The following is a 20,184-nucleotide window of genomic DNA, read 5'->3' on the forward strand; positions in this document are numbered from 1 at the left end:
CCTTTTTATATACAGAATGAATTTATATTGGACTTCTTATGAGCATAAGATAAGGTAAAGAAATCCTAAAAGAAGGAGAGGAGGTAAGGTATGTGTAGTGGTCTTGTTCTTCAGCTTCCAGAGCAAATACTCTTCTAGTGCTGAGAGAAGCCTGTATCAAGCCTGGAGCTCTGCCAGCAACATCTTAAATCAGAAATGCAGGAGTGTTGCGAGTTTTATAGCCGATCATTGTCTTGGCAAATGCAGCACCTTGGAAGTGCGCGTGCAGGTTACAGGCCAGTCATGACACTATTCTGTGATGAAGAAAAAGTCAAAATTTTTGGAGTTTAGGTTGTCATATCACTTTAATACAAACTAATAAAATGCAGCATGCTTCAATAGCTAATTAGTCTGAGTAACATGATCTGCTAGCCCCCAAATTAATCACCCAAATCTAGCCATACACTTGTCTATCCCACTTAAATTACGCAAGTGGTGTAAAATGGCTGAACTGCAAGGGTTTTTTATTATTATTATTCCAGAGATTTCTCTGGAAATGACAGATTTTTGTAACCTTGTTTGCTTATAACAATATAAAAACAAAACTTTGTTCTAGGGAATGGGAAATATGAGTCACTAACACTTGAATAGCCTTCTGGAAAACTTTTGCCATGGACTACCTGGTGTGAGTTTTGGTTTGCCTGGCCATTTTGCAGAAATGAAGGATGTAGCAGGAATGTAGCCCAGTTCCTTTGTACTAGACATCTCCTTCATACAATGCATTTTAAAACTACTTTTTTTGGCCCTGCTCTTTCCATTAAAAGATGCTTGCAGAAACTTCTCTGATAGAAACCTTTTTTTTTTTTTTTTAAGGCTGAGAATGTAGGGCTGATCTAACCAGTTCCCTAAATTCTGTTCATTTATATCAGTGCTAGATTTGCCATCTCTTCTGAATTACTTATCATACACAGACTTGTCATTGTTTTCTATTGCTAAACTTTTGGGTAAGCATTTGTGTTGCAGCAAGAAAATGTCCGAATAGCCCGTGGCAACGGGAATGGCTGCAGGACTTGTGCATGTTCAAGAAGCACCCTTGTGTGATCTGGGGCTGTCTCGTTTGAAAACAGAAATGCTGTCAATGTCTGATTGTCTGCCTTTAAAAAATGGCCTTGTACTTCAAAGAGACCCACCCCTGCATCCCCACTCTCCCAGATACAGAGATACTTAGGTTCATTTTTCTGTCAAATAAGTGACAAAACTTGGGTAATTTAATTGCTTCCTCTGGTGCAGTGTATATGTAGTCAAACACTTCTCAGAACAGCCACTAAATTCTGCTTTGTTTACGTGCTATTTTTTAACAGTTATTGCAGTTCTTTCTTGTAACAGCAAAATGAAACATTTGGGGAAAACGTTATGTTAAAAAGTGAGAGAGAAGTCTAATCTTCCCTGTAAGGAATGTAAAATGGAGTGTAATTAATATGATGGTATTGTCAGTTTCCATTTTGCACTGCCTCTGCTGTACATACAAACATATATTTGCGTTTATTTGAATAGTTTTGAGGCACTGTCTGGTTTGCTTTACAAAAGAGGTATCTTTTGCAGAGGATATTGTCTCATGAACACTTCCTTTTTCTGTCAGGATGGTCTCTACCAGAACAATGTTGTTCTCAGTGTTTTTTTTTTTTTATCTTGGAGAAACAAATGTCTGATTCATTTTTCTAGAAAAAAAAACAGGAAACTGAAAAGAATACAGACTGGAAAAGAAATTCATGCTGTTACTCACAATTTAATTTATAAAGTTAAAAAGTAAACTGAAATTAACTATTTGACAGATACTATGAGGATGTTACAGTTTTACTTTTCCTCATATTATCTGAACCTTGTGTAAAGATCAATTTAAGATGAATTTGTAAGAAAAAAATAAATAGGAGATCAGCAGTATCAGCAGTATTTCAGCAAGTAGAAGTTGATCTGTGTGTGGTAGGTAGGTCTCCTTGATGGAGCCCCTGGAAAATCAGGTTGAAGCGTTTCTAGCGGCAGGGAGCAGAGCGCTCCCGCCATCTCAGGGGCAGATGTCCTGTCCAAACCCTCACGCCTCAGCGGCGCGCCGAGCGCTCAGGGCTCTCTGCTTCCACGTGCCCTTGCACCTCAGCGGCGCGCCGGGCGCTCAGGGCGCTCTGCTTCCACATGCCCTTGCACCACAGCGGCGCGCCGGGCGCTCAGGGCGCTCTGCTTCCACGTGCTCTTGCACCACAGCGACGCGCCGGGCGCTCAGGGCTCTCTGCTTCCACGTGCCCTTGCACCACAGCGACACGCCGGGTGCTCAGGGCTCTCTGCTTCCACGTGCCCTTGCACCTCAGCGGCGCGCCGGGCGCTCAGGGCTCTCTGCCTCCGCGCACCCTGTTTGCCTCCACGCGCCCTCATGCCTCAGCGACACGCCGGGCGCTCAGGGCTCTCTGCCTCTGCGCGCCCTGTCTGCCTCCGCACACCCTCACGCCGCAGCGGCACGCCGGGCGCTCAGGGCTCTCTGCCTCCGCGCGCCCTGTTTGCCTCCGCACACCCTCACGCCGCAGCGGCACGCCGGGCGCTCAGGGCTCTCTGCCTCCGCGTGCCGTGGGTCACGCAGAGAGGCCATGGGAGGGCCGTTCGGCCTCCGCGTGCCGGGCAGCGCAGCCCCACGCTCTGCAGTCACTGTCTAGTCGTCGTCGAGGAAGCGATTGAGGTAGTAGCCTCATTTTTTTGAATATGCAGTGGATTTGGCCACTTACACACTAGTCTTTACTGAACCTTACCTTCATTTCTATTCTATTTTAGGTATATACCAAATAAAAAGAATGTCTTACAGTCTGAAATGTGTGTGGGGAAAGAATTTCTAATGTATCATCAACATCAAACACAATCCTTGGAGCAAATACTCAGTACAAGTGTTTCCATTCTTACATGACAGGCATTATTTTACCTTCTGAATTTACATCTCTTTTTCCAGTTGAATCCATGACTGTTTTCATGCTAAGTTATTGTTTAAAGAAGCAATAACTCTCACATGTCTCTGAATTAAGTTGACTTTATGTAACTTGTGTATAAGTAGAGATCTACCAAAGATGTCTGAGTATAAGATATATTTTACATGATGGCCAGCTTCACTGGTGTTACTGTTGTTGGTTATCTTATTTCTGTCTGAATTCTAGGTTAATTTTGTAATCCTAAAAAAAAAAGTCTTGTCTGTAGTAGTGCTAACAGTAATTAAGGGTAAAATACTGAGAAGGTTGTATATGCAATTCCTAGCAATAATCAGATGATTAGGTGCTGTATATCACTGTCTGTGCTTACCTTGCTGTGCATAATCTGGCCCTTCTTTCCCACTCCACTCTTAGATTTGTTTGCTTCTTTATTTGTTGATTTATTTTCTGCTGGGACTTACAGCATCACAATATGACACTGTCTTTTCATGCCCTTTTTTTTTTTTTTTTTCCTCTCTACAGTCAGTGTAATAAGCACTTTTCTGTAGCTTTTGTTCATCTAAGTCTCATTTCAAATTCTGGCCTTCTTTTAAAATGCTTGAACTGGGTACAGTGAGCAGCAATGCAGAACTGTCACCCTGCTTCAGCTGAGGTCAATTAGCAGTTAGCAGACATTATTTCTTTATTTTGGAAAGGTTTCATTTAGCCAAAGACTTGGTCTTTTAACCAGATCTTACTTTTCATGTTTTTGATGGCAAACAACTGTATATTTCAACCATGTGCAAACAGTGACTGTCTGGCAGGATTTCCTGGATACGCAGTAGTTGGAGGTTGCAGAAGGGCAGTTTTCTGAACTCTGGCCATTTGCATGGTTATTTGTACTGCCTTTCTTTCCATGGGAACTAATCAGCTCATTGTATGGAAGGTAGAAAAGGGGTTTCCCGCCCCCTCTCCCCCCCAAAAAACTATCCACATCCTAGCTAGTCACCTTCATCACAAACAGTAAAGAAATAAAAATAATTGAAATGGGATACCTCCTGACCTCTGTGTATTATAACTTTCTGAAGTGCTGGAGCCAATATTTTCAATATTTTGGGAGACGGAGTTTTGTGAGAACTCCTGAAAATGCTATTTATAACCTGAATCCGGCTTTTTTTTAGTAGAGTGAGGTGCTGAGGATCTCACAGCACATAACCCATGAGGCACATAACCCGTTTTTGAGCAGAACAAGATGGAAACTGGTGCTGACTGAGAACTGTTTTTTTTTTTTTTTTTTTCTGTGTTGACCTTTCAAAATTTAAAGCAAAGCAGTAATAAAAACAAGTGAATCCACAGGAAAAAAAAAAAAAAAAAAAGAAAAAATTGACCAATTCATTTCCAGTGAGTCATTCATTGGAAGAGGTAGTGGAATGTTTCTCATGTTCATATGCCATGTAAAGGATGAAGCCTTTGTTACATGTTTTGAGGAAGCCCCTAAATGGGTAATTCTGGGATAGTAGAGAAGACAGCTTTGCGTTTTGCTGATGAGAGCCAGGTTTTTGACACTGCTTTTCATAGGCAATTTTTTTAAGTCCTGAAAGTGAGGATGTCTGTTCGATATGAGGAATCCTAATGGGTTTCTTCATAATCTTAGCAGGAGGAGAAAAGAGCAATTGCTCAATCTTTTTTTCATTGACTGCTGCCCCTTTTCTCGCCTTCTGAGCACTTTTGGAGATGGCAGCGTTCTGCTCTTCTGGCTGTTTAGACTTCTTCCATTTTCCTTTCTCTCCTGTTTACTGGTCTCATATTCTCAAGTAGTGATGTAAACCACCTCAAATAGAGGAAAAAAGATGCAGCCCTGATACATTCCAGTTTATTGTTTTTTTTTTTTTCCGTATTGATTTCAGTGGGTCATTTTTTTACCCAAATAGATTGATTTTTTTACCCATAGAATTTTTGTTTTGTTTTGTTTAAAGGGGGATATTGGAGATATCCCAATGCCCTCTTTCTCTGAGTCTATTGCCTCAAATCTTATTTTTTTTAACCATATGAATGAGATAGCGAAGTTTTGGTTCTGGTGGTTGTTGGTTGGAAGTTTCTAACCCCCCTTGCCCTCCCCAGCTGTGGTTCTTCATGACAGCTGATCTGCACGGTCAGGCACCGAGACCCCCGGCCAGGAGGCCGGAGTCTCAAACCCGGTCAAAGTGATCAGGTCGCGCAGCTCTTTCAAGTAACTGGATGTTCACGTCCCTGTGTCTGTATTACACATTATCTAACAAATCTTGAGGTATGTCTTTAGTTTCCAACCCATAAGTTTTAAAATATGCATTTTACTTCAGAGCAGGTGCCATGCCGAGGGCGGCACAGAGATGCGAGCGCAGAGCGTGGCGGTGAGACGCGCGGCTCGCCGGGCCCGCGCCGCCCTTGGCGGCTCTGCGCGGCGCCCGCGACGTCGCTGCCGCTGCAGCCGCGGGGAAATCCGCCTGCGGCTTCCCGGGATGGGGTCTGCAAAGCAAGTGCGATGTGTTGCGTCGCTCTAGCAGTTTGTGGGTAAAACTTTAGAGTTTGTTTGTAGTCACAGAGTCATTCTTGACAATTTTCAGTAACTACAAATATTTTCTTAAACACTGAGACATTGTGGGGAGTTGAAATTTAAAATGATCCTACCTACCTTGTAGCCCCCATTGCTGTAGATCCCCATCCAAGTAACTTTTTTTCACCTGAATATTTATGTCTGTGATCAGGAAGACCATATGTGAATGAAGCTTCTTTGCCAAACTTTTTTTTTAATTGGTTATATTGTAACAAAATCTTAGGAGCGAATGATTTTGCAAAAGTAATTAAAGCCTTTACTGACAAGCTGTGCATCTTGTTTTGAAGAATTATGAATGTTGGGCATTGGCAGAGAACAAACTGCTACCATGACAACAGAGAAAATTCATTTTGGGGCCTGGTTTGGTCCTGCCTGTCTGTTGCGCTGAAGGCATCGGCGTTTGCACTAGCGTCTCCAGAGTGCTGCCTCCTCGAGGCAGCGAGAGGGAGGTGTCCCTGCTGCCTGGGGGCTCCTCACGGCGCTGGGGCGCGCGGGCCGTGCGTGCGGCCGCCGGCGAGGCCCCGCTTTGCCTCAGCGCGTCTATTCTGAGTGCTGATTTTCCAGTGAAGGAGAATTGTCTGAGAAGTGTATTCCTCAAGGCTGTTTGTGTTGTCGTTTGGAAACTCTGACCAAGCAGAACAGGAAAAAAAGGGAGCCTGTCATAGGAAAAAGTTAGAACAACTGCTGTGCATTTGTGGAAAGAAATTCCAGGGACTGTGGTAATGCTGTTTCATTGTGTTTTTAGGAAATGCTGATTACTGTACAATCCCAGAAACAAAAGGTAGGCTAGATGGAAGATGTGCCTGCTGTGATTTCAGACTGGGAAGTAGTTTGTTTCTGCAACTGAAAGCCTTTTATAAAAGTGTGCTTGAAAATGTCACAATGATCTGAAGCTGATAGTAGTTTTTTTTTTTTTTTAATTACAAAGAGCAGACAATCCATCACAGTTAGTTAAGTAACACAAACATTGGAGATTATATACATAATGAGTTCAACCTCATTAATCCTCTTGTCCAAAAGACACTAGTACTAGAGAAAAAAATCTGTTTCTTTGTGTACCTGCAAAAGGTTCAGTTCTCTGGAAACATTAATGGTCATTTTCTGACACAGGGAAAGCAAAACATGAAATAGGGATCTGGGATATGCAGGATATGTTAAAATAATTAGTGTATGTACAATACAACAATTGTCCAGAAATGCCAGCTTGGTAGAAAAAGAGAATATTTATTAGATAGGGCTGCTACTTCTTTTCTTGTTATGAAGCAGTTCCATTTTACATTCCCTTCATATAAACTCTGATTACTTAAAAATGTGTTAGCTTTCCACAGGGTTTTTCTATTTGTAAATATGAAGAAGCTTTCACATCAAAACATGAGTATAGCCCTCTAGCCCAAGTGGAAGAAATGTATTTATTTTTTCATTTTTAATCTATTTAACAGTTTCATTAACAGAAAAATAACATTTTCTGTAATCAGAAAAGTCCCTAACAAGGGAATATTTTGCTTTCAGATTTTTACATCTATATCCAAATAAAATAAGCATGAATATTTAATAGAATCATTGATATGTATCTTTAATTTGAATGGTACAAACACTCATCAAGCAAACAAATGCATTGAAACAGTTGTATACACTAAAAACTCCTGCAACAAGTTATATATAATAGTTTCATTCAGTGTTCTCTCTTCTTTCTCTTAAGAATTGGGATTTCATCCAAATTCTAAAGGTTAAGTTGTCAATAGAACTCAAAGGGTGTTTTGTTTCCATTTGTATAACTAGTTTAATGTTTTTAAGTCGGCAGCGGATACTAACAATGGCATCAGTCGCTTAGGGGAAGCTTAGCACGACATTCCTAAAGTTCTCCTCACAGTAGCAAACACTGTGGAAACAAATTCAGGAAAAGAGCAACCCTTTTCACCAAAGAAGTTATTTTAATTAGAACTTAGCATAGGCTAATAAATATTCAAATTATTAGGTAATGTTCCAGCTTCTAGATTAGAAATGACAATGGAGATGCAATAGGAAAGCTATGTTCATAGCTCAGTCAGTTAAATAATTACACACACTGTGTCTCCTTGTTAAAGTTTCATGAAATTTTCATGAAATGTTATCAGTGTCTGACAAAACAAGTGCCATGAATGTTTTTAGCTAAATCTGTAAGCTGAAATACAGAACCTTCTGCAGAAATGAATTGTTGAGCTATTGAATGTTATAAATTTCTGCAGTTTCAAAGGAGAAGTGAAAGAGAAATACTGATTTTTATGTATTTCTGCATGACTAGTGATATCATGGAAGATAAAAATGTATTTCTTTCCAACTTTGAAATTAAACAAATAGTATAAGTCAGATTACTAGCTTTAAATGTACTCTCTTCATGTGAATACCATGTATACAAACACTTTCTAAAATATTGTTAACATTTTTGTGTTTGGAATGAAGCTTTTTTTTTTACTTTCCTGATTAATAGTGAATAATGTCAGTAGTTAATTAAAATACTGAACTTGGAAAATAATATTTAACTTAACAACTGTTGTGGCTGCCTACCCCTATTTTTTCAAGGATATAAATAGGGGCCACCCGGAGTGCTTTGCAGCAGCTGGAAATGTGGGCTTGTGGGACACTCGTTGAAGTGCCCATGAGTGCTCTGGGAATGCCCTAAGAATAGACAAAACCTGTTACTTTAGGAAAGAGGAGCTGTAAAAGTTTGTTGTGGTGAAAAGTTTGTATAGCATTTCAGCGTGCATGTTAGTATAGCATTTTCATGTGCCTTTCCCATTCCCTCCTCCTCTTTCAGAATCACCAGGTCTCAAGTGAACATGAAATGGACTGACGCTAACCCCGCTGCTTCCAGCTGAGCGTGCAATGGCGGCGGGAGCCGCTGGCGCCGCCTCCCGTTCCCGCTGCAGCTCCGAGCCCTCCGCTCCCGGCGCTGTGGCGGGCGGGCGCCCTGCTCGCGGGCTGCCCTCGCTGCCCTGCGCTGCAGGGCTTCCTTGCTCAGGCTTGGCGAGCGGGTCGCTCGGCTGCACCCTGCGGCCGGGCCCGGCCGGTCGGACACCGGGGCGGCCAGGCCTGCTCCAGGGCAGCCCCTTCCAGCGGCACCGCGGCCCCGGTGCGCAGGCCCGGTCTGCGTTCGCCGCCCGCGCCTTGCGAGCCCAGCACGGGGGCTGCCTGCGGCCTCGCGCTGCCCGCTGTGCTGCTGCGCGCAGGCAGCTCCGCGGCTCGGTGTCATTCACAGCAGTGAATGTTCCACGCGTGTGTAGCAAAGAAAGGTAATAGCCTCCTCTGCCTGCAGCAGAACCAGATCTATCAACTTCTCTTTATATGATCCTGAAAAATGTAGACTTGTGGAGAAAGATGTATTCTGCAGACTGTCTTCATTTGTATGCTGTTGTTGTAGGGGACAAGGCTACCAGAGAAAGATGTGGCAAATGTTGTATGTGAGACTTGCCATTTTTACCCATTGCTGTTGCAATGGATGTGCTAAATGCAGGGCCTGCCCTGCGTGGTGGCGCAGGTGTCCCAGCTTTCCATGGGGTGTGCATTTGTGTCACGTCTTCTAGCTTGTGTTTAGGGAGGTTTATGTGAACACATCAAAAAAAGAGATGAAAATTATGGATAGGGATGAAATATCCAGATAACAAATTATGATTAGGAATGAAAAATAAGTAACAAAAATGCAAGTAAGGAAAATCCTGTAGTCTAAGCAACAGTTTTACAATTTGGTGTCATTCAGCTGTGTGTCTTTTTACTTTATATGAAAAACAAGTTCTGGTTTATATGTATATATTTTTGCTCTTACTAAAGATTTTCCCACACCACTTGTAAGGATCTAACAGGATCCTCACCAGGATCTCCTGGTGAGGAGAACATCCATTTTCACATCTCTAGCACTGCCACTTCCGTAGCAGTGAGAATCACTGGGGAATCTAAGTGAAGAGAATTGACCATTTTATCATACTCCGGTTTCTTACATTGCAATTGAACGTCATATCTGGTAGATGCTAGAATTAAATTTAATACTTGGACTAAACTTGGGACTCTTCCTCTTGCCTCCACTCTTGTCACGTTTCTTTTCTTTGTTCTGAAAGTAAAATCTTCCATTGCAGAAGCCAATCTCGTAGCATGTTAATTTTATACTAATCTACTAGATGTGTTCAGGGGATCGTGATGTTAGGGCATGGTGCTCTAGCCACTGTGATGCCTCTTGTATTTTCTTACTAGTGTCAATCAAAAATATCAATGTTCACTTTTTAAAAATTATTTTTTACTAAACAGTAAATCCTTTGCCCTGTCAGGATGAGCAAGATGACAGCAATAGTTGAGGTGCATCCTGCAGCCCTGAAGGCTGGTGAACAGTTTCTCTTTTGCTGTTAGATCCCTTCTGCTAAGGGTTACTGTACTGTTGTGTAGTTTGGATCCAGCTGTAGCTTTACCAGAAATTGCTCTATAGCACATGAGCAAGCTCACCAAAGAGACTGAGATTTTGTAGCCTAAGGTCATTTTCTTAAATCTAAAAAATAAACTGTCCAGTTTTATAAAGGTGTGCTTGCCACATCACCCACTGTCAGAGCCCTTCACATGGAGTCTCATTTGTGACAAAGCTTCCCTTTTTTTCCGCTTTTTGTTTATAGAGAACAGCGGGACAGAGAAAAAAGAGTTGGGCAGTGATTCGGCTGTGCTCCCCGTGGTGTAAACAGATTTCCCAATGTTTAATCACGCAGGGGCAGCCGGAAGCGGGCGGCGGGGTGTCCTCCAGCGCGGTGAGCTGTCACCCTCTGGGCGCAGCTCGTGAGTCAGGACATGTGGGGCTGCTGGTGCTGCTGAGTCATGAGCTGCCCCTGCCCCACGTGGCGCTTTCATGTGGCTCCCTCACAAACCCGCCTTTCCTTTTCATCCCGGGACAAAGGCCCGATAAAGGTCCTAGGCAAGTACCGCAGGGTTCACCAAACCGAAAGTTGCCTCCGGTGAGAGCACCCTTATGAAATAACAGATTTCAAATCATTGCCTTTCTCCTCAGTTCCGCTTCAGCTTTTTAGGTGAGAGGATCTGGATTTCCTACTCCTGGAAGAAGATAGGGTCCCAGAACAGGAACCACTGAGATACATTTATTGTTGGACTTAATACCAACAGAAAGGGGGTTCACAGGCTCCATGGCTTGCTGGCTTGCACTGACACCTGGCAAGGCTGCCGTGGAAGTCAGGCATTAGAGCCCAGCAGCTAAAAATGCAGCATGCAGCCATAGCTCAACTCTGGAGAACACTGGTGGATCAAAGTGGGAGGCAGACACCCAACCAGGAGAAAAATAACAAAAGCCATGGGTAGGACAGGTGGAAGAGAAGCATAAAGTCCTGCCAAAAGGTTATTTATATCTTCAGCCTTGCTTCAAACTGTTACGGTGACGGACCACTCTTAGGATACCTTTTACCGCTTACTGAGCTTGTGCACCGAGTGACCGTGGGCGTCAGTGCCATGACTTGGGCAGCTCGAGGGCAGCATTTGTAATGACATGTTCTGTGTGATGCCTGGAAGAGATTTTGTGCATCTCTGCTATCCCTAAAGCTGTAAATACTTAAATTTCCCTGACTGAAGCAGGAACAGCCTTAGCCTCCAGCTAAGCATTGATGGGAATCCTATTTTGAAAACTTTTTGTTTACTTATAATGACCCCCATTAGTATCATGGGTGATGGGGGGGAAAAAAAGTTAAAATGAATCTCTGTCTCTTCTTTCCCCTCCTGCTTGTTCATGAAGAGCTTGTTGAGGAAGGGTCAGCCCTGACACTAGGGTTTGTAAGAACAGTAGATGCAAAGGCTACTTCTGAGAAACTTGAAAGTTGGAGTTTGAATATGTGTTTTGGAGCTGCCTTACCATATATTTGAATGCTTAAATCTCCCAGTACGAGAGTCTTAAAAAAAAAAAAAAGTCTTAAAGAGTTAACTTTTCTAGATAGCAGTTCCTCCTGCTACTTATGGTGAAGCTTCAGTGTGTGATTAGTCAAGATGTCCTCGGAGTTTTGCGCAGCTGCTCCTTGGATTTCTTTCTGTACATGCAGCAGAGTCGCTTGCCTACAAAAATTATAGCCAAGATATTGCACTAATTATCTCTCAAATTGCTAGTCTGACTTTTGGGATAATGCGTGTTGATGAAGAACAGAAAACATTGTGCAATAATCAGTAATTTTGCAGCATTCTGATAAAATTAATCCTTCTGTGAACTGTTCTGGTGTTGGTTTTTAGATTCATCTTTAGTTGAACAATCAGTATATAATAGTTGTTGCAGAAAGCATTTAAATGTGGTTACTATTTCATTCATACGTGCTTTTAAACAAAATTTGTATTGTTGTTTCATTTTGTATTCTCCTCTACCCTTTCCTTTTATGGAAGAAAAAGAAAGTAGAAACGTCAAGGAAAATATTTAAATCCTGTTTGAAACTACTGGACTATTGGATTATTGGAGCTGTTGGAACTACTTTATGAAAATTTTTCAAAAGCTATTTTTTAATGAAAAATACATGTTCAAAAGCATTGGAAGAGCTTAGTATTTTCTATTATAGCTTCTTTAAACAAAGTGAAAAATTTTGCATTTTACAGTAGCAATACAGCTGTTAGTACTGAATAGTATAAAATTAAGTACTAATTTAGGTAGATTTACTTTAGCAGGATACATTCCTATACCACAGTTAAGTGTGTTCAGTGATTTCCACAAAGGTAGTTCCATGGATAAGCCTGGCAAGACTCTTCTATAGTCAGGGCCTCAAGGGATACCTAGCCCAGGGTTTAATTCAATGTTTAACCCATTTCTCTCCATAATCGTGCAAGTTAAATACTGGACCTTTGGCCAGTGCAAAGCTTAGGTGCTGGGAGAAGCAGAAATCCTGTTGTCTTCTGAGCTTGAACCTTCTAGTAATTGAGTTCAGCAGCCAAGGCGTGACTTGAGTTTGTGTTGTTGGCTTTGTCTGAAGCTTTGTTTTCCATCCCATTGTTATGGACTATGCGATAGACGCCAAGAAAAACGTCCTTTGGGGATTAGAAATAAGACAAGGACCAGATGGACTGATACAATCCAGGATAAGAGTATTTGGGTATTTGAGTATATGTTCTCAGCATAGTGCTTTCCTTTTGTGTACAAATACTTATCCCAGAGTTGAAGCATTTAAGTGGCCATAACTATATTAAGTTTCACTTGTAGGCATGAAAGGACCAAGACGAGCAGTGATGGGTATGGTAACATCAGCAATCTTGCCCATGGTCCCCAGGGCTCTGTCCTCTCTCCCTCCACAGGAGAGCACCAGAGGGATGAGGAATTGGGCTGGGCATGAGCCGCGTGCGGGCCTGGTGCGGCCGCCGGCACTGCCAGCGCATGGGCAGGGCCGGAGCGTGTGGCGGGGACGTGGGCGGCCGCGGCAGGAGCCGCCTTCACCAGCCCGGCCGCGGCGATGGAGCCGCCTTCACCAGCCCAGCCGCGGCGATGGGCCCGCGCGACAGGAGCCGCCTTCACCAGCCCGGCTGCGGCGATGGAGCCGCCTTCACCAGCCCGGCCACGGCGATGGGCCCATGCGGCAGGAGCCGCCTTCACCAGCCCGGCCGCGGCGATGGAGCCGCCTTCACCAGCCCGGCCGCGGCGATGGCACCGCGCGGCAGGGGCGGCTGCCCCCAGGGCCGGACGGGCGAGGGGAAGGCAGAGAGCTCCCTAGAGCCGCCGGCAGCGCCCACGGAGCCTCGCGCTTCCCCGCGCCACCGTGGCCGGCCTGCATGGCAGCCCCTCGGCGCGGGCCGTCCCGCGCGGGCCACAGGCTTTGCAGCTGGCCCAGGTCATGCAAGGCACTCTGCGCTTTGGTGAAGGTCACTGTTTTACCTGCTGGTGGAAAAGAGGTTGTTCTGCATCGAGTTTTGTCAGGTCTGATATCCAGGAGACTGTAAGAACCATAGAAATCCCAATTTCTATAACTTCTGTATTGTCTCTGCATGAATAAAAAGGTGCTGGGCCAAATGCTGCTACTCTGGTTTAACCGGTCACTTCAAGGGGAATAGGCCAGTACCTGTTTCTGCAGGGGTCTAATCTAACCTTTAAAAACGCCCAGTGCCTAGAGGAGGAGGGTTTACATAAACAATGCACATCCTGAGGGGGGGAAAAAGCCTTTCTGGACTGTAATCAAATTAGTTTAAAATCTTAGCACTAATTTTAAATTATTGTTGCTTTTGCACATCTAGTGTCTTAGGTTGTTAAATAGGCATTGTCTGATAGGCAGCTTTTTCTTTAATAACTAGATAAAAGCAGATCGGCTTTGCGGTCGTTACAATGAATTCTAGTAACAACCAGCCATTACTTGATCCTGAATCACAATATCAATGGCATTTTTGAGGGCTGTGTTTCAGACGCTCTGTCTGCATGTTTCTAATGAAGAAGCTATGTTTGTGCATTGCCAGGATGGCACCAGCAAGGGCAAGCGAGGGCACTTGTGGCTCCTGGCTATAGCTGCTGAGAACTTACTGTGTTTACACAGAGAATTCCTGTGGGCTTTTTTATGCAGTTGGAGAGTTGAAGATCTGTGATCCTTACATTTTTTGATCAAACTTTCAATTCTTCTGTCAGTTCAGAAGCACTGCCAAACGTCTGTCATTGCCCTTCTTCTCACATGTGTAATTATGGTATGGATCATTTTCTATATAAAAAGAGAAAATTGAGAGCTTGAACAAAAGCAGCATTAGTTTTCAGCTGCAGTTTCATAGCTGGTTGCTTTGCATGACAATTTACAGAACATTTTTATCCTTTCTTACAAGCACTTCTATGTGAGAAGAGGCTTTGCAATCTTATTAAAACTTGATTTGATAAACTTGATTTGCATCTTTTATTTTAAATGAATAAGGGGGAAATCTGCAGACTGTGATGATTTTTGTTCAGGACAGTCACGATGCACTGTAGGATGGCATGAGCCTAGGAAGCAATTCCTTGTTTATTGACACTAGATGATGTGTTTCTCCATGTTTTGTGCTGTCTTGATACTGACTGCCTTGCTGCATCAGTAGCCAGGAAAAGGCACATAGTTCAGAGGAGGCAAATGACAGAGCGCTTCCGCATAATCCTCTGTCGGCACGGCATTTTCGGTGGGCATATTTTAAATAACGTGAAAGGGGTGGAGAACTGGCTCATGGTACAACTTGGAAAAAACCCTCCTTTAAAGAACCACAGCTCCTTTCATCCTAATTTGGTGATCAGAAACCAAGTGTTTCAGCAGGGAGTGTTATGACAAATGTGTTTCCCAAAAAGTAACTTGCTTGACTCTGTGGCATTTGAAGTATACGGAGGATAATATTAAAATAGCACTGTTCATAGAAAGGTTTTTTAGAGTCACTGTTTAGACAATATTTTGTTGAAATAATAATGTTTACATAATTTATGTTGTTGAATAACATTTGTAATGAGTTCTGTTAATGAAGCCCTGTGTTTTCTCCTTTTCTAAAGATATGCTGTATACACATGGTCTGATTTTGTGCAGTTTTAATAAGGTAAACTAATGACACAGAATTAAAAGTACAAGATAAAAAATTATAAAGTTAGAGAAGACTGTCAACTGCACCCAAGCTCTCCTTTCTTTCCTAAATATCTGCCATGCTGTGAAGCTGTGGGAATGTGGAAGGGTCTGATCCATTTCCCATTGGCATCTGTGGCAAAGTCTCCAGTAACTTCAGTGGTTCAGGATCAAGGCTGAAATGAGGAATTCCATGTTTTGTTCAGTGTCCGAGTTCACTATTTGCTGCTCTATTTACTCAGAATAGCAAATTACGTTTCGTTTGTCTCTGTATTTTTGCATACAGTAATAAACTGTATTGAATTATTTAGATACAAAATTGCTTAAAACTTTCATATTTCAATTCTTACATGTAATGAAGTAGCAAATACAAAAAAAAAAAAAAAAAAAGGCAACAAGAGGGAGCGCTGTTTGTAGCAGCGCGTGCTCCGGCGGCTCGCGCGCTTGGTGGCTGTACGAGCCTCCTGGCCAGCCGTGTCTTGCGCAGGTGTTTCGGCTCCCGTTTGCCAGGTGACAGCAGGTCGGCACGCGGCCCCTGCCCGCAGCGGGGCCGTGCGGAGCTCGAGCCCACGCGCTGCCTGCGTCTCAGCAGCCTCGTTACTCCGAGGCCAGGCTGGGAACGTGGCGACGTTTCAGAGCCCTGAGACCTGCTTGGGTACCGGCGGCGCTGGCCTGGGCTTGTTCTTGTTCCGGAAAAGCGCCGGCTCCGCCGCGCTCTCTGGCAGCTTCCCCAGCCCTGGCCCGGCTCCCGCCCGGCCGGCGGGAGGGCTCGCGGGGGAACGTGCCGCGTGGTGGAGCCCAAAGGTGCCCCTGGTGCTGGGGATGCTGTCGTGGCCACGCTGGCCCCTGTGGGCGACGGAGTCCTGCGCTTGCCAAAGCTGCAGCCTTGGTGCAGCGCCCGTGCAAGGGGCTTGACTGCTTGCTCCAGGTTTGCTCTTTGGACAATTTTTCTTTGTGAAACTTAACAGGAACTGCTGGTTAATTGCTTAGGTGGTTTCACTTTTAAAACTTGTCAGAACAACTAAAGTGTGGATTAAGAGCCTTTTTATACATATGAGTAACAATTCAAAAATTCCAAACATGCATATAGGACGAATCCTCCAGATCTTAAGTGCAAACTCACATGCATGACTCCCTGTGTTCGCAGCACTCACCCCAATGAAGAAAGGGATGATCGTATTTCCCTGCTTTTCCGTGCTCATGAAATGTGAGAATGTTAATGCTGAAAGAACTGAGATAACAAAAATTAATATTGAAGTTGACCATTTTCGTTTTCTAACATGTTTTTGTTAAAGGCACTTCCTGCTATTGCTCACTGTACGTAACTGGTAGCCGCAGTCTAAGGTTTCAGATTCATAGTCAGAATGAAGGACACGTTCAAACAAGCTATGGGTTGCTTAATACAACTGACTTCATAAATACTTTGACCCGTGCTTCACGTTTTCCTAACAGGAACTTATGTTTTCAGTTTCTAGAGATGAACCTTAGAGAAAAAAGTCTTTATTTACATTTTTATATTTTGCTTAAATTTGAAAGGTTTGTAAAAATTGTTTTAAAGTGAAAAAACTGTTCTTATAAATCATCATTAAGGTGGTATTTAATTAACCACTAAAGCTTATGTTTAAAAACATTTTTCTTCCTACTTTGGGAATCTCTTTTTCTGTTATAGGTTGATATTCCAAAATTCATGGCCTTTGATGTAGAAGTATAGCTTTATTTGAGTTAGAATGCCAGAGAACAAAGCAATGGAGCTTCAAATAAAAATGTCATTTGAGCACAAGCTGGACTTGCAGAGAGCATTGCCCTAATGTTATAACAACATCTTTAATTCAGAATGCTGCTCTGTGCCTCACCTTAAGAGTAAAATGGAAAAAAAATACAAGAAAAATTAACAGTGAAAGGACAGTAAAAGTATTTGGGTGGTTTCATTGTTAATGATAACATGAATGAAGAGCTCTAGGAGTAATGAGGAGGGGAAGTGATTTAGCTGCTATAGGCTTGGCTTTAGACAGGCTTGATCTTCCTTTGCAATCTGGGGAGTGTACATTGAGTGCAAAATACTAGAAAAAGAAAGTTGACATGGAATAAATACAGACAGTGCTACCATTTTCCTTTCTTTAGAAACTAGTTCTTATTTTTATCCTGCTTGCCATTCACGTTATTTTCACTGATGTTAGAGGTTGGCTTTGAAGAATTTGGACTTGGTAGCGCTGCACTAGGTCAAAACCTGCTTGTCAAATGCTGCTACCTATGAGCTGGGTCTGGGGACACGAGGTGGAGGTGGCAGGAGTGGCAGTGCCTGCATGGGTGGGAAAAGTGAGAAATTTGGGTTCAGTAACAGACTTCCAGGAGCTGCTCTGTATATTCTGAGTATATTCTGATCTTGGAAAAGGCAAAGACAGAGCGGCAAAAACAAAACCAAGAAAAACACCCGTTCTGTCAAGACAGGCTGCTCCAGCGAGATGACTGTATTTTGCTGCATGAGGAATGGGCGTATGTTTGAGTATATAGAGAAAGGCTGGTAGAATAAGAGAAAACAAATTTGGACAATGAAATATGTGGAAGATGAATATGTAACAGTAGTGAATTCAGGGATAATGTATAAGGAGTTAAAATGGAAGGAGACAAGCACGGAAGGAAAGAAATTGTTCCAAGGTGAAATGAATGACAAGAAGATGGATTGTTATAAAGGGATTAGGGTGAGATGGGAAGGGAAGATAAATATGAAATAAGAAAAACAACTGGGTCTTCTGTAGCACTGTGCCTAGCCATGTAATATATGTATACTATATTATACGTATAAACTATATAATATAGTTGGGTGTTTTATGCTAATCTTGTCTTTTATCTTTCCTTTCTTAGTCACATAGAAAAAATTACAACATGGCAAGATCCTCGAAAAACTATGAACCAGCCGCTGAATCACATGAACCACCATCCTGCAGCTACTTCCACACCGATGCCACAGAGGTCCATGGCAATGTCCCAGCCAAATCTGGGTGAGTTCTGGATGGCATCCCTCTGGTGAAAACACAAAAAAAAATGAAGAAAAGAGACACATTTCATTATATAAATGCATGTTGTTATATTTGTTGGCCAAAGTAACGTTTGCTTCGGAAACAGTAGCTCTGATTCTGTTATCAAGTCAAACAGTGTGTTCTCCACTTTCTTTTTTTATTTTGTCCCTCAATAGAGTCGGCAGCAAGGGAATTGGCTCTATTTGAGGTAAAACTCTCAAAATCTTATGCATTTTATTTAGGAGCCTCGATGCTGTTTTTTTTGCCGTAGCATTGGAAATGGAATAATAAACTCTTCCTGTGCATTTTCATTCAGAGTTGCTATAAGGCCCCCATGAGCCTCCACGTTTTTCTCAACACTCACTCTGCGAAGTGCTGCTCAGAGTGTGTCTGCAGTCTTTTCCGTATTTGTTCAGGTCAGAAGTGGTAGCCATTCCTTTTTTTTTTTTTTTTTGTAATTAGCTTCTGCACTGTAATTTAGTCTATTTTAGGATAGACTTACTATAGAAAAATCTATCTTATAATATGAATTACCTGAAGAACTTCTCTAAATAGCATTTAATCGGTGTTCCTGTTCTGCCCTTTACACTTAGTTTTAAGCATCTACTAAAATTCATATGATTTTCCTGAATCGGAGCCTTAGTGAAAAAAGAAAGCCTTGAAAATTCTGAAACTTTTAAAGGAAAGCTGCAAGTGAAGAAAACCTTCTCATATATAGCTGAGGCAAATTTCTATCTTTCACTTCGGCAGTTCAAATCCTAGCAGTTTTAATTTTTCTACATTTGAAGAAAATGAAGAGTAGATAGGTCAGCTGGTAGGCTCCAAATTATACAGCTAGCACAAATAGTTAGTATTAGAAACACAACCTAGATTCCAGTTCAGGTTGATTTTCAATAGGGTGATCTTGTGATTTCATGATTATTTGTTTGCAGTGCAGTTCGTCAGGATTCTCATCACATATCAAGAAAAGCTCAGTAAACTTTTGCCTACCGGTGGTGACCAATAGCAGCCGCACAAAACAGCTATTTATTTTTGCCTTGAGTTTATTAAACCCCCCTAGGCCATCCCCGTACGTGGCCACAGCACGGCGTTGTCCCTTGTCTTGTCCCCGCTCCCGCCCTGCGCGCAGCGGAGCCGCCCGGGCGCCCCGAGGGCTCCCACGTGCTGCAGGGAGTCACCAGTGCGGCGGGGCCAGAGGTGGCTCTGGGCGCTTCTGAAGCAAGCTGGAGGTAAGGAATAGGAGTAAGGAATCATCTTCAATGATGCCAGCACCTATTACATCCAGTGCAATTCAAAAAAGAAAAAAAGAACAGAGAAAATCCCATAAATCTGGATGATAGGTTTTCCCCAGATTTGTCAGTGGAAGTGAATGAAAGCCCACTCCCCTACTGAAATATTTATACAGTGAAACTCAAAGGAAGTCTTTTTTTGTTTGTTTGTTTGTTTTCAGACTACAATAAAATACTCTTAGGGTTTCAATTCGAGTCTCTTCTAGAAGGGACTTTGGATGCTCAGAAGGGACACTTTCATAGACTTCAAAATCTAGCACATCAAATACAGAATATATTTAATTAAGTACCTCTCACGTTTATAGATCATGCTCCATTTTTTTCTTATATATTTGCACAGCCCTTAGTGCAATGGCATCTGGCCTCTCACTGAATCTCCTAAACACTAGTATACTACAAGTGATACGTACAGATTTCCACTGTGTCCATGTTTACTTAATCAAGAACTATTTTATCAACACAGTTGAACATATTGGAACTCTGTGCGGTTTTAGCATCCTTCTGAAGGGATGCTGTGACACTTCTTTGGGAGCAGGCAAATCTGCTAGCACAGCAGGGTTGGTGTTCAGCACCTTTTTATTAAACTCAGCATCACAGCTACTCATTTTCCAGTCTCTCTGAATGGCCACACTGAATGGGAATACCATTTTATTAAAAATATGAAGAAAAAAAAAGGAATTTAATGTAGAATGTTTTTGTTTATATGTACAGAAATTTCAAGATTGTTGCAATCCGAGCACCAGTTTAAACAACATGTGAGTGCAGCACGTTAGCATGCCTCTGTTCTTGAGCTGGCCGCAGCGGGGACGCGCACGGCGCTGCGCTGGGCCCGCTTCCCGG

At 42.8% G+C, this 20,184-nt stretch overlaps 1 protein-coding gene across 1 annotated transcript in view; it reads left to right on the forward strand.

Moving 5' to 3' along the window:
• The window catches only part of WWTR1 (WW domain containing transcription regulator 1), a 50,348-nt gene that overhangs the window by 13,208 nt on the left and 16,956 nt on the right, over positions 1–20,184 (forward strand). The window contains exon 2 of the mRNA XM_088530511.1: positions 17,901–18,037. Coding sequence (XP_088386637.1) covers positions 17,901–18,037 — 137 coding nt within the window. The remainder of the gene's footprint in view (positions 1–17,900; positions 18,038–20,184) is intronic.

Source organism: Tinamus guttatus, unplaced genomic scaffold (assembly GCF_059628265.1).
Source record: "Tinamus guttatus ecotype Peru unplaced genomic scaffold, ASM5962826v1 Tinamus_guttatus_pri_ptg000376l, whole genome shotgun sequence".
In the NCBI taxonomy this organism is placed as follows: domain Eukaryota; kingdom Metazoa; phylum Chordata; class Aves; order Tinamiformes; family Tinamidae; genus Tinamus; species Tinamus guttatus.